Source organism: Polyodon spathula, chromosome 7 (assembly GCF_017654505.1).
Source record: "Polyodon spathula isolate WHYD16114869_AA chromosome 7, ASM1765450v1, whole genome shotgun sequence".
In the NCBI taxonomy this organism is placed as follows: Eukaryota; Metazoa; Chordata; class Actinopteri; order Acipenseriformes; family Polyodontidae; genus Polyodon; species Polyodon spathula.
The window spans coordinates 35,312,850-35,327,902 of record NC_054540.1 but is presented as its reverse complement, the minus strand read 5'-3'; the positions used below and the strand labels follow the sequence as shown (position 1 = coordinate 35,327,902).

Sequence of the window (15,053 nt, the reverse complement as noted above, 5' to 3'; positions counted from 1 at the left end):
TTTAGAGACAATTTTCAATTTTCTTGAACATTGCTTTGATACTCCTTATGTTTTGTGTTGTATATTGTAACATGTGTTTTCATTTTCAAGTATTTACAGAAACATATACAACGTAAAACATTGTCAGTGATGTTATTATTATTAATAACATCACTGACAATGTGACAAATACTCAAAACTTTTGACTGGTACTGTATAAAGACTACTCCACTTCCAAGTCAAGATCATGGCTAGAAGGAGGAAGTAACACGCTAGATAAAGTTTGGCTCCTCCCTCTGCTTTCCTTGCTTGCTCCCTGGTTTAGGGAGAAGCCCAATTCTCTGTCGTCAAAACACCTTGAACACACCAGGATATCAATATGGCAAATATGGGTCACTTCCTGTTTTATTTATTTATTTATTTAATATTTGTATTAAAACTTTAAACTCTGTGTATTGAACTTTGTGGCCCTTATTATACTCATTACCCAGCTCTTCATATAGAGGAGCAGGGGATATTTTTTACTGGTTACAGTTATCAATACTGGGAACACTGGTTCAAACCACAAGAAACACTACTGGTGTTTCCTTAGTGGTTGCCAGGCCCTAGCAAAATACATGATGTCTCCATAGCAACAAGCCTTTGCTCTACTCCTGTTTCCAGGAGCTTCAAGTTGTTTTTGGAACAGTGGTGATAAAATTATTTATATTTAAAAAAAAAAAATCAAATACAGAGATTAAAGTTACATTTTTAAATAAAAAAAACTATCAAAGACTGCAAATAAATTTGATTTGAAAGATATAGATAATAGCTAGCTAATTATTATTTATTTTAAGTCTGTGAATGTTGCTGATAAATCAACTGGCCCTGTTTCATCTTGACCCCCCTACAGTGAGCATGCCTACCAGTGAAAATGAATCTGTGAACGCAGACAGGGGAGCAGCAGGGGAACTTGAAGGAGAAAACTGTTATACTCGACTTGCGTAAGTGACCTTTATTTTTCTTTTGTTTCTTTCTTTCTAAAACAGAAACTGGTTTGGCCTTAGTTTTATTTCTTATTTCTCTTGCTTCTCTCTCTCAAAATACCAATTTAATCTGAAATAGACCAAATTGGCCACAAAATACCAATTCAGACTGAAACAGACTTTAAGAGAAACTTGGTATGAAACTTTATCATTTTCTGCTGCTTCAGTTATCACACCCTGGTGGCTTTTTTAAATTCGCAAGTTTAAAGCACTCTTCTATATAAAAAGCAGTGTAACCAGTAACCTGTCCTACTGCAACACCCCTAGCTGATTCTTACATCTGATAGGTTGCAGGGGGACACGTGCAAGAAGCAACATTACGCAAAGTGAATCTAAACAACTAGAATAATACATTAGTTAAGATAACTCTGATTTCCTGTCAATACCTAATTACTCTTTAGAAATCAAAGTTAAACATGTTCCTTAATGAAACAGAGGCAGCAATATTTTGGTCATTTCCTGTTGTTTCTTGATGTTTTGTCTATTTTGTGTTGGGTCCACTTGGTTTTTGAACAGTTTGGTCAGTTGGGGCCTATTAGGTCCTGCGATTGCAGTGCTTGGATTAGGTTCAGTTGTATTTGTAAGCAGTATTTATAAAAAGTGATCCGTTTTTCCTGTTCCTTTTAATCCACGGCTATTTACTGCAAATGTATATTGATCACTTGATAATAATTATAAAAATAGCTATATGCAATGCTATATAAAATATGCTCTCTTTTATAAAATTGCATCTTTTTTTGATGTACTGTAAATTGGTTTTACACGTGGATAGCTAAAATATCAATGCAGGATTAATACTGGATTTCACTGTAATTACAGTGGCTTCTTTTAAAATATTATTTATTTATTTTTTTTATAAGAGTGCCCAGTTATTTTACCTCCTCATTTTCTTCCCAATGTGGAATTCCCAATAATATTTTCCCCTCACCTCAGCAGCTTTTCCTCACAGTGGGCTTCCTCCAATCCCACGACCATCCTCTTTTAAATGTCAGCGAGATGTCAGTGAGCTACTGGCCTCTGGAGGACAAAGTCCTGCAGGTGTCCATCTGACCTCACTAAGTGCCCGACCAGCAGGGTCCGCTATAGCGCGATGAGCAGAAACAGTCCCTGCTGATTTTACCTTCCTAACCCACGGGAGCGCTGCAGCATTACACAAACATGTTTTGCTAAGACAACATACAGATCTTGATTGAATCTAATAATATGTATGCTGGTCTGTTCTATAACATGTATTCTAGCATTTTAGCCATGGGAAAATGCAAACTGTTTGTACAGCTGGCTAAAATAAGTAAGGGCATCTATCTATATATAAATGAAGTCATTTGGGGTATTTGCCACACATTCCGTGTCTTACCTGTAAGACTTTGAGTGCTGATTTTGGTACAGAAACAGCCAGGGGGGAACACTTGACACAATAAAACAAATCCCATGGGGGTGCTGTTGAGCCTTATATCACATGGTTAATTAACAATAGGCATGAGAGGGAAACAAAGGCTCAGGCCTTAAACATAGCTTATAGCTGTTCATATTATCTTTCCATGTGATAAGTACAGATAGCATGTGTATTACAGCTCTCTACATCACCTTGACAAACCATAGCCAGGAGTTTATTATTAGTATTATTAGTTGTAATTTGATATTTTTGTCTTTATTAGTTGCCTTGCTTTCCACACCAGCCTTACAGCACTTGAGTAGTACACAAGCCCTATGCAAGCTCTATAAAGCAGGGCCCTACTAAATGTTTGTCTTTAACAACAAGCATGCTGGGTAAGTGCTCTCGAGGAAACAGAGCAGCACTCTAATAATATTGGGTTTTGTGGGCCGCTGCAGAGAAAGCATTTCTTTAAGAACAGTCACAGCTCACAGGAGAGTTGTGACAGGAGGCTTGCTTTAGAGAAGCAGTTGCTGGCTGCTTAAAGGGAGGAACAGCTATTGCTATGTAATATAATTTCAAGGAACTATCATTTTGCGTTGTAATGCTATATAAAGTTCTTTCAGTTTAATGCTCTTCTTTCCTCCAAGATTGAATACGTTATGTTTCTTTAGATCAGTGACGCACTGTGCATTGACGGGAAAGGGAGAGCCCTACGTGTGAGGTTAAAATCCCACTCCCAAACCTTAGTTTGTAGGTAAAATATGTAAAGTACATACATTACAAATAATTACACATAGATGGCCTATTGCTAAAATAAATATACTATTACCAATAAGAATAGTAAGAATTGTGATCAAGCACAACATCTAAACTATCTAAAGATATTCTGTTTTTTCCAGATCACTGAAAAGTGCCTGTTGTGTTCATTCGAGACCCACAGTCCTACATCTTCAGACTCCTGTTGTTCACTGTGCGGTTTCTGTAAAAGCTCCTCGAAACATTTACAGTGCAACTAAACCGGGGTGAAAGGCCACCAACCATCCGTTTGCAGTGATGGCCTTTCTCCATTGATGTGCTGTGCATCGTTGCTGTCAAAATTGTCTCTGGAACTTGTCTCGTGTAATGTGTCTGATTGTTTCACATAAAATTCCATTTTGTTTTTTGTTCCAGAAATAGGATCTCCAAATCCAAGTTCAGGTTAGTACATTTCAATGCCTGTTTCTCAGTTAGACTCTCGTTACTGAGAAGTCTTTCCTATGACACTCTTCTGTTGTGACTGTTAGGCACTGTGAGTGGGAGCATGTGTGATGTGTTTGTGCTATATTATTGTGATCACAAATTCTCAAAACTGATAGCCAGTTGAAGCTTGAAAACCCCAGAGCTCACTTAGTGAAACCTAGTGACTGTGCTTTATAAATATTAAGAGGAAACTGATTGCTCCAGTTTTGCTTTTGAACCCCCGGTACCAGAGTCCATAAGGGAATATTTAAAGAATTTGCTTTAGAATCACAATGACAATCTTCACTATTGCTCACATTGCTTGTTTGTACCCTCATGTGATTCTTAGGAAGACAAATAATAACTGCTGTCAAACAATATGTGTGTTTGTCTTCCTTAAGGATTACATATTTTCTTTTTCAACAGCTTTCTTTTCTCAAATGTAAAAAAAATATATAATACAGCAACCATTGCATGACAAATTAGTCTAATTATAAAATCACCCACGTAAAAAAATAAATAGAATTGCATGTTGTTAAATGTTGCCTAGCAACCCATAGACACTTTCTCAAAAGCTAATTTAACTTAGCCTACATTGTGATCTTAAGAACAAATTTTGCACACTGCAAACCTCTGTATGTTTTCTCTTCAAATGAGAATCCACACACCTTTACATACAGGGCAATAACTCACTGAAATGGCTTGGTAACTGCCAAGCCATGTTAGATGAAAAGATCCCCCAACAAATTACACAATTTACAGCTGCTGTCAAGGTATTTTAATCAGGATCCAATCAGAAAGGGCTGAGTGGTGACCATTTTTGTCCAAATCATAAGGGAGAAAAGACAGTTAAGAGAAAATGTAGTTTTAGTGGTCCTAGTGGACTTCTTCACTGGGGACAAAAAGAGATTGACAGGTTTCCTCACTTAGCACAGTGCTTCTAAATGGGATTTTAAGGCATGTGTTTGAGTCCTCTTCTAGCCTGATAGTGCCTAAGTATGTTGCTAGGATACCGTTCAGCGTTTACAAGGTGTATAATTAGCCTTAAATATTTGTTAAGGCTTCTAATTCCTCTGTAATGAGGCCCTCTGCCTGCTCTCTGTGCTTGTGAGGTGAATTTCAATGCCTGTGATCTGATCTGTGCCGCTATCTGCTGTAATCTGTACAGTGTTATTAGTGAAGTGTCTGAGGGCTACAAGTGAGGATAAGACCGATCTTCCAAGAAGATGAATTTAATAGGAAAGTCAATCCGTCAATCCGGTCACACATATCCTGTATTTTCTGATTCTGAGAATTTCCCAGTCAGTCCCTCATCACGTCATGTCAGATACCATGTCAGATTGTCAGATTCCCGAGAGTTTCACAGCAGTGGAGCAGTTGAAAAGACAGCGGGCAAGGTTACAGATTTAATTAAACCATGTAAAATGATGTGTGTATATGTGTGTGTGTGTGTGTGTGTGTGTATATATATATATATATATATATATATATATATATATATATATATATATATATATATATATATATATATATATATATATATATATATATATATATATATATATATATATATATATATATATATATATATATATATATATATATATATATATATATATATAATGTGTATATATATATATATATATATATATATATATATATATATATATATATATATATATATATATATATTATAACACAGCTGTCACTCGAGGAGCTCCAGGTCCATTTGCCCCTATGATTGAAACCCAGAACACAGAAATAATTTTTTAAGCGCATATGCACTATTGTTAATACAGAAAAATATACACCGAGCTCCTTATGAGCTCTAAATACACATGTATGCAGGTCCTGACTTGCTCGCAGGACGGCTACGCCGCTTACGTGGTGTAAAACAAAAACCACGCAGTTTTTAAGAATACACACAGTACTGACAATCGTGACTGCTCAGAAACAGAGTACACCTCTTCTGATTCCTTTTAATCAGCAGCCCCGTGCATATGGACTGCACCTCTTGAATACCCTGCATCTGGTTCTAATTTACAATTACTTCCAGGTGCAGAGGATATTTAACAATAAAACAAATTAAACAATTAAACAAAACGTGCAGGCACACATGTTTTTACCCCTATCCCTGCTCACTATATATATATATATATATATATATATATATATATATATATATATATATATATATATATATATATATATATGTATGTATGTATGTATGTATATATGTATATATATATATATATATATATATATATATATATATATATATATATATATATATATATATATATATATATAGACACACACACAGCTATGGCCAAAAGTTTTGCATCACCTAAAATTTTAGAATTGAGACATAATAAAAATAGTGTGGGGTTCTTTGCCACTTTAGGGACCTTTTTTCATTGTCTTCTTGTGTAAAATTCTGTGGACCACTGTGGAAGGTAGTGCCTGTATATTTATTCATTTACAGAAACAAAACCAACAAAACTAAACCTAGTTTCAATTTGGAACCCTTAACTAAACTCTATCCAGTTCTAGCTAATAAAACCGGACAGCTAAGCATTTACCGATCACCAAACATACAAGTACTACACACAGTACCTTTTCCTTTTCAGGTCTGGCATTCTGGGGGATGTAGTCCAATATTTTCCAGGACTACACCTTTCCTGTAATCAAAGAAATTACAAAACAATCTTGCAAAAGTCTATTGGAAGCCATAATAGTAGCACAGTATTTCATGTTAGATTTTGTCAGTTTTTTGTTAAGTATGTGGAAAACTACAAAGCAGTATGTAATTCAATATGCATAATCATAATTTAATATATATAACATTATTCAGCAGCTTTCATTCGACTTTATGAAGCAAAATTAGTAAATTATAAAGGGTGATGCAAAACTTTTGGCCGTAATTTTTTTCCTGTAGAAATTTCAGCATAGTTTTCGCAGATTTAAATTTCATATTTACTATTTGAATGCTCTTTTGTGAACAAAGTTTGATTGGGAGAAGAAAAAAAAACAAAACAGAATCAACCTGAAAGAGAAACTTAGTCATGTAAGAAATATTAGTTATATTAACTAACGTATTGTCGTTTTTCAGATTTACTTTGGAAATTATTTTGTGTTTCAGTCATCAAATCCTGTTGACTTTTTAGAACTGCGCCTGTGGCCTCTGTAAAGCTCTCAAGCATGTCTTCCCTGAGTGACCGTACACAATGTAGTTGTGAATAATTTGAGAATGCATTTGTAGTTGTTGTTCTATTTTTAATATTTTTGATATTCCTTTTTTTAACATGAGTCTATTCAATCTAAACTAAGGAGAATCTGAATAACGTCATCAATAAAATCATTAAAACAGGACCGTTTGGTGATTTCCATGTTTTTACATATATAAATACACTAAAGAGTTCCCATTCACTGTAAAATGTTTGATTTGCATGACATTAGTACCAAAAGGGCCCTGTTTTAATTATCTGAACACAATTTAGATTGGCCACACTTTAGATCAATTGAACAGACCGCATGAAAAGCAACAGATCTAACAGTAGCAAGTGGAGAGTGTACTAATGCGAATCATGTTGATCTTGAATGGAATTCACTTTCCATTCTGTGCACAAGATGAAATTCTATAGGAGGTAATGTACTGTGCAAAGCAGTTGACACTCGTACAGGTCACATGATGATTACCCCTTTCACAAAGACGAGTTGTGACGGCTCAGAACCGACACCGATGCAGCAGGTCTGTGTGAATTGCCTATACCGCCACAGAGCCGTCATATTTTATGCCGTTGGCACTGAACTGTCTCAACACCTGTGTGAAAGGCTACATCAGCACTGAAGCACTATAGTGGGTGTGGATTGAAAGTCAACATCCCACATGACTGTATACCAGACATGTTGGGTATTTTTGTTGTTAGTGTTACAAACTCATTTTTTTCAAATACAGTGGCTGATCAAGAAGGAGGTAGTAATTGGAGTCTGGAATAAGTTAAGGAATTGTTAACTTTACTGGCTGACAAGGAGATGAATTCACAAATAGAAGGGATGGTGCATGATGCAGTAATTTATTGGTGAATTGCCGTTGCCATGAAAACAATCTGTTTACTGACAGGTTTGAAAGTTGTACTCACATGATCCATTTGGTTGTGTGAAAGGGTTATGACAGTATTAAATTGTGTGTGAAAGGGGCTTAAATACTTAAACAGTATCAGCAGCTATTCTTACATCTGAAAGAAGACACCCTCGAAAACAAGATATCAATGAGAAACATAAGTGCTCACATGCAGCAAGTAAATATTTAGCTAAAATGACACATCAAAGCAAGAAGATAAAAAACAAGATGAGAGAGAATAGTACGAAAACTCAGTTCAAGGTGCAATGCCCTACAGGGTTTACAAATACTGAAGAAGGTGTTTACCTTAAAAGCACATGTTTTTTAAATATTAGTCAGTGTTTATATATATAAAATCATGACAAGGGTGTCCCGTTTTAAATTGGAAATTGCAGCATGAGCAATAATGAAATACACATTTGACAAAAATGACGTTAATGCAGCAACACCTCAAATCATCTAAAACAGCTTCGTGCTTAACATTGAGACACCAGGGGAGCAGAACCCATTGTTAATGCTGGGACATGTACAGGTTCAGTCAAATCATTTAAGACAGGTTTGAATGGCCTGGAGCACAATGGATCTTGAATAGCAGAATTGCACACTCCTTTTTAGAAGAATTACAATAAGCAGCTCTCAGGTGGCAGCAGATCGCATTTGAGGTCAATATTTCTGTTCAGTAAATTATCACTCAGGTTGTCTAAGGAAATGGAACAATTTCACAATGTTAACTGCTAATTATTTTTGTCACATACACCTTGTTTTGTATTACCCCAGTTTTCAGTCCTTCTATTTTCTAATATAGCAAAGGATGGATAATATGATGGGGAATACTTTCAAATGGTTCTAAGAACATACGGGCATAATCAAAGTCATTGTACAAATGTTGCAGCAGCAATTTGCTAGCAGTGCAGAGCCAGGTTCTATGTCTGGGGGCTCGGCAAAGCAACCTGTACCCAATTGGCTGTTTTTGGTTCTTACATGTGTGGACGGTAGTAACTTGATTTATCAATTTTACTAACTGTGATTCAAAACTAGTACAAGGAGGCCAAGTAGCTCAGGACGTTGCATTGTTTATCATTCTGTGTTAATGCCATGTGTGTCTGATGCACCGCTCTCTCTCCCCCCTCACTGTCGCGTGTGTGGTTCAGTCGGTACTCGCGGAGGTGGAACCGGTTTTGCCGGAGGAAGTGCCGCGCGGCTGTGAAGTCCAACGTGTTCTACTGGCTGGTGATCTTCCTGGTGTTCCTCAACACTCTGACAATCGCCTCCGAGCACCACAATCAAGTCGACTGGCTCACTGAGGTTCAAGGTGCCCATTCTTAAAGTACATGCAAGCAAACGCTAACCTAGAGGTTGATCTGATTAACCTGTACCTCACCAGGATAAGCAACAGTTGGATGTTTGAGGGGCATTTAACAGTAATAGAGAATCTACCAGGATTGCATCAACCACCTTTTTAAAAGAATATTTGAGTTTATGCAATTCACAGTGATTTTCCAGTGCTGTAAAATGCTCTAAAATCCAGCTGTGGCTTATCCCGGCAAGGTGCAGGTTGCTCAAATCAATCCCTGCGACCCTTACAGAACAAGGCTCCCAGTGGATCAGTGCAACGTTCAGTGGGTTTATTTACACATTGTAACACAATATAAGTCTGTTTATATTGTTACAATATATTTTCTACTTTTTTGTTCAGCTCTAATATTAATGCAGTTATTATTTTGTAGATATTTATTGTGCTCAGCCGTAGCAGTGCTCTTCAGTAGCCCCCATCTGTCGCTGTTTTCCAGACACTGCCAACAAGGTCATGCTGGTCCTGTTCACAGCGGAGATGTTGCTCAAGATGTACAGCCTGGGCCTGCAGGCCTACTTCGTGTCACTGTTCAATCGCTTCGACAGCTTCATCGTGTGTGGGGGCATCCTGGAGACTATCCTGGTGGAGACCAAGGTCATGTCTCCGCTGGGCATCTCTGTGCTGCGCTGCGTGCGGCTGCTCAGGATCTTCAAGATCACCCGGTAATGCACACGACTAGACACACAACACAGCCGCCTGTGTTAACCGAGTTGATCACCTGGTAACTCACATGACTACACACGCAACACAGCTGCCTATATAGACATTGGGTTCTGTTCTGTTCAACTGACAGATGAGTTGTGCAATGAATGTTTTATGACCAAAATATATTTATGAAACTGTTCTTTACTGTTGTTAGTGAAACCACCAATAGTCCAGAACAGTTTCGTGAATATCGAACTTGATTTTTTAAATAAAAACAGACTTTGAACATGTATTAAATAATGTGCAAGCCCAGCTAAGCTTACTGTTTTTTTTTTCTTTTTTATGATGACAAGAGAAAGACATGTTCCATTTTAGTAATTTATTTGAATAATGTACCCGGTTCACTGAACTGTTTTAATGTTTTATTAAGAAATGCTTCTTTAAAGATGATCTTGATTAACCAAGTTTGTAGATGTTTTAGAGTTGGTTAGAAATTCCCATCTATACGTTCTGGCAGCAATTTAGTTTATTTTGTTCATAGTCTGAGATTCATTTGTCACTGCTTCTATTTTATTTATGAACACCATGACTAATAACCACATGCCCTGGCACTTTCAGACATACCCAGATTCAGCACAGCTTTCACAAGCAGACTTGAGCCTGTAGATGTGTGCAAGGTATTGTGGCAAGCAACAGATATACTACGTTGGCCCAAATAACTGAAACTTTCACCGACAAGGCACCCCTGCTTCGAACAATGCATGGTCTTACACACTATTAAAAATTAAGTAGCGGGGTTCCTAAAAATATAGCATTAAACATCTGTGTGTTGCTACACTTTTCATTGCTAACATCCTGACAACCGTGTACACTTATAACTTCAAAGTCGGTCCAAAACTCTTTTTAAAATGGACACTGTAGTGCACTGATAGTGTAAGGATTAGTGCTCACATTGCCAAACAGGTAACACAGCAAGAATGATTCATGATGCGGTACGGAACAAAAAAGCCAGAGCACTTGCTGTTATGTTTTTTGTTTTTTTTAATCGCTCTTCCTGCAGTGATTTAGAGGACAGATCTCAAACCCCAGTGCACTTGAAAAGAGCTTTGAAGCAAAGTTTAAAGTTATAAGTCTAGAATGTTGTCAGGATGTTAACAATGGAAAGAAAAATTACAGGCACACCATTTAAACAGTTGCAGCAACACGTGGGGACGTGTAATGCTATAATTTCCGGAACCCCGCTACTTATTCGTTAATGTCATTCTGTAATTAGTACAGAGAGCTTACTTTACAGCATCTCTGTAACCAAGGAAATGCATCCTCAGTGTGTCTTGCTCTGCTGCTGCAGGTACTGGAATTCCCTGAGTAACCTGGTGGCATCCCTGCTGAACTCAGTGCGCTCCATCGCCTCCCTCCTCCTCCTGCTCTTCCTCTTTATCATCATCTTCTCCCTGCTCGGCATGCAGCTCTTCGGGGGCAAGTTCAACTTCGATGAGACCCGGAGGAGCACCTTCGATAACTTCCCCCAGTCCCTGCTCACTGTCTTTCAGGTAATGCCTTTGAGAGATTAAATGGTAGCTTGTGGCAAAGTGCCCGCCCCTGTGTGTATTATATGTTGTGTGTTAATGTTAGTGTATAGTCATTGGTACACGGGATATAAATGGGTCTGAGTGTTACACAGACCCGTTTATATCCCGTGTACCAATGACTATACACCAACATTAACACACAACATATAATACACACAGGGGCAGGCACTTTGCCACATACGACATGTACTGTTTATACTAATAATAATAATAATAATAATAATAATAATAATAATAATAATAATAATAATAATAATAATAATACAGTATAGAATTTCTCCAAAATGTACTCTGTTAAAACATTTCTATAAAATTATGTGGGAGTCCACTGGTAGAGAGTGAGAGAGAAAAAGTAGGAATTTTGGTTCACAGGTTTTAATTATCTTACACAAAAACATACAACAGTGCAAGTGCAGTACCATGCACCACCACCGAGATACCAACAATGGGATCACTCCAGGTGATGTTGCTCCGAAAACAGGGCTGTGGTTTACAAAAACAGTGCACAAAATACAAACAGAAATACAAATCAAAACACTGCACAAAAACAAACGGTGGTCTTCACTGGCTGTGCGCAAGTATCATAAACAGGGAGGTCCCGCACGAGGAACGCTACTCACACTAAAATATACAAACTAATCTATAATTCTTTACCTTGCTTTCCTGGTAAAGAGAGCGGCAGCATCCCAGCTTAAACTTGTCCCAGGTTCAAAACTCAGGAATTAACTTTCAGCTGCTCTTTCATACAGGTGGCCAGACCAAAATTGGAAATCAATTGCTCAATTTGGCTGCAGCCAGATTGAGAACATGTTTTTGCAGGGATGCATTCTGCCTTGTGTTGTCCATATCGCAGTGATATATTTTTCAACGTAATGCTGATTGTTTTGATATTTTTATTCACACATTATAAGTCAACTTGTGAATACATTTCTCAACTTCTGCAAGGGAGAATTCACCAGTAGAGAGATCATTTTTATCCAGATCACGCTGCCTCCTGCAATAATGCTGGTTTCTGACCCCACACAATAAGCCATTTCAGTGAGAACCTCAGCATTGTTGTAGGGTGGACTGTGCTGCAGATGGGTTAATCCATCAATCCCTGCCCATGTTGCTGTGTGCAGCTCTGTAATCCCTCCCCCAGGCAGATCTCAGTGCGCTCTGCATGGGGTGCGCCCCCTACTGGAGGTGGGTGTTACTGGGGGGTTGTTGCTGCTGTTTTCTACAAAACTTGCCAAACCATAACATACATCAAGCCCACTGGAGAAAGCAATGCTATTAACTGTAACATCCAAAAGGTTGCAGATGATCCAGAAAACTAACTCCAGTCAAAGCCTTTTTAATAGATGCTGTCGATGTAGTGTTCTGCATGCTGTCTTGTGCTACTTTGTCATAACATTTTTTTATACTGTACAGAAACTTACACATGTAAACCTTCTAATCATTATATGGTATTCAATTAAGTGTTGTTGGGTGGGGTGGAAATTAAGTGTATGACTAATAAATGTGATTGATATTAATAACCAAAGTGATTTTATCTGAAGCTTGTCTCCATTGACTCCCATTATATCTTTTTTGGACCAGGTTCATTTTGGGATAATAAGCAAGATGGTGACATTAACATGAAGTGATATTAAGCAGACTTGACTGTAAAAGGGACAGCTTATATTATTTTGCATAAGTAAATATGCATAACTAAACCTTGTCTTATCAGTACCCAGGTGAGAGCATGATATGTTACTGTCAGATCCACTCATTACAACTAATTATCTTGATGTATCTTTCCCTGGCAGATCTTGACCGGAGAAGACTGGAACTCCGTGATGTACAATGGAATCATGGCCTACGGAGGACCCTCTTTCCCAGGAATGCTGGTCTGCATTTACTTCATAATCCTGTTCATCTGCGGAAACTGTATCCTTCCATTCAAACCATGCAGTCTCTCCCCACTCGTAGCCATGGCTTTGAACAGCAGAATACACTGCCTTGTCAAGTGTCTAAATTCAGAGCAAGTGTGTTCTGAGTGCAACCCCCAGTAGTACCATTACTAATTCAATTTAATTTAAACAAAACACAGTTTAACACATTAAATCAAAGAAAAGTGCAATTCACACAACAGGGTTCCCGAGAGAGAGAGAGAGAGAGAGAGATAGAGATGAATTTCCTGATTCTGTCTTTGGGGAACATTTTCTGATCTGAAGGGAAGCAGTAACGCTGTATGAGGGAGCTGTATGTGAGCAGTGTGGTCTGTCACTTGACAGGTAGAGCAGAGTGTCCCAGAGCTGTCAGGAGACAGCTTCATAGGGCATCACTGACAGTCAAGAAATTACATCTCTGCCAACGTACAGTTTTCAAAATGTAATGCCTGCTGGTCTGTGGAGTTCATTACCAGCACTGTTAGGGATTCAGGAGGGTAGCTGAAATATTTCTGATGAGGAGCACATGGGGAGGGGTATCCAGAAACTATTGCCAGTAGTCCATAGTTAGTTTTAAAGGTCACAGTCCTGGATTTCAACAGTGGGGCTGTCTAAATGTTCACAAAGTCATGCTCCCCAGATTGACAGTGATGTGATTCAAAGTGGTTCGATGCAAGTATGATATTGAGAAAGAGTTCCATGTGAAGACATGCCTGTAGAAGGTTCTGCTGGATTCCTAGTTACAAGCTGTATAGAGACTAGTGTGGAAACACAATGCTGTGCAAAAGACATGTTGCATTTTTCTACTCTGATGTATTATGAACATCAACAATTTAGTCCAAGTCTCCACTAGTGTTTTCTACTAATGTAACAACCTTGGCTTGCATAAAGAAGGAAAAATATTGAGTGAAATAGCTCGCATCCCTTGATTTTCAAGGTGTGGTATCCGAAACATAATCAACAGGTACAGAGAAACATCATCTGTAAGGGACAAACCCAGGACTGGAAGACCCAGAAAGCTGTCTAACAAGGTGTGATGAGTCAAAGGGTTTTCGGTCTGTGATTCAGCCTCCCGACAGTAGATGGCATCAAACCAACTCGGGACTTCCCTTACCAAGATCTCGTGACCATGGCAAAAGTCATCTTTTGAGGGGCGGCACCTTGGTGAGGGGTGGAAGTACGAGTATGTAACTTCCAGCCACTGGAGTCAAGTGAAGGATAAGGACACGTGTCGGTTGGGGATTGGTGTTCCACTGACTACAGAGGCGGGACATTACATACTAAAGGGAACGTACTACTGTGTTCGGGGTTGGTCCGAAAGTAAAGTAGGAGGAGTAACGGGTGAAGGGAGAGACTGGTTTGGTGCAGCGGGATTTTTAAAACACTAACATTTCTTTTGTCTTTTTTTGTTTATGTATGGGTCGCCACGAAGACAATTAAAGACGAGTCATCACAGTTTGTTTTGGATCTCACCCCTGCACTCCTTCCCTCACACCATTTTGTTTTCTTTTGTTATTTAATCATTTTGTTGTGTATAGAGAATAAAAATAAATTATTTTATTTCTGTACACATAAATTACTGTCTGGACATTCCATTTAATACACTCTCGCCTCACACAAGGATAAGCAATACTTGAAGATAATATCCTTAAGGAATAGAAAGAAGACAAACCTTGAATTGACAACAGAAGTGGCAGAAGGCACAGGTGTCGTTGTCCATCCGTCAACAGTCCAAAGCACATTTGACCATTCTGTGTTCGTGTGCACATTTAAGCCTTTTAGTCTTGTTTCCATTTCTTAATACAGGTATTCTTACTGCAACACATCCTTTA

General features: G+C 38.1%; 1 protein-coding gene across 5 annotated transcripts in view; it reads left to right on the top strand.

Moving 5' to 3' along the window:
• LOC121318589 (voltage-dependent L-type calcium channel subunit alpha-1C-like) overlaps positions 1 to 15,053 on the top strand; it is a 378,812-nt gene that overhangs the window by 302,836 nt on the left and 60,923 nt on the right. For all 5 annotated transcript variants that reach the window (XM_041255428.1, XM_041255429.1, XM_041255430.1 and 2 more), the window contains 6 exons: positions 872 to 962; positions 3,550 to 3,576; positions 8,872 to 9,032; positions 9,511 to 9,736; positions 11,068 to 11,269; positions 13,099 to 13,219. In XM_041255428.1, coding sequence (XP_041111362.1) covers positions 872 to 962; positions 3,550 to 3,576; positions 8,872 to 9,032; positions 9,511 to 9,736; positions 11,068 to 11,269; positions 13,099 to 13,219 — 828 coding nt within the window. The remainder of the gene's footprint in view (positions 1 to 871; positions 963 to 3,549; positions 3,577 to 8,871; positions 9,033 to 9,510; positions 9,737 to 11,067; positions 11,270 to 13,098; positions 13,220 to 15,053) is intronic.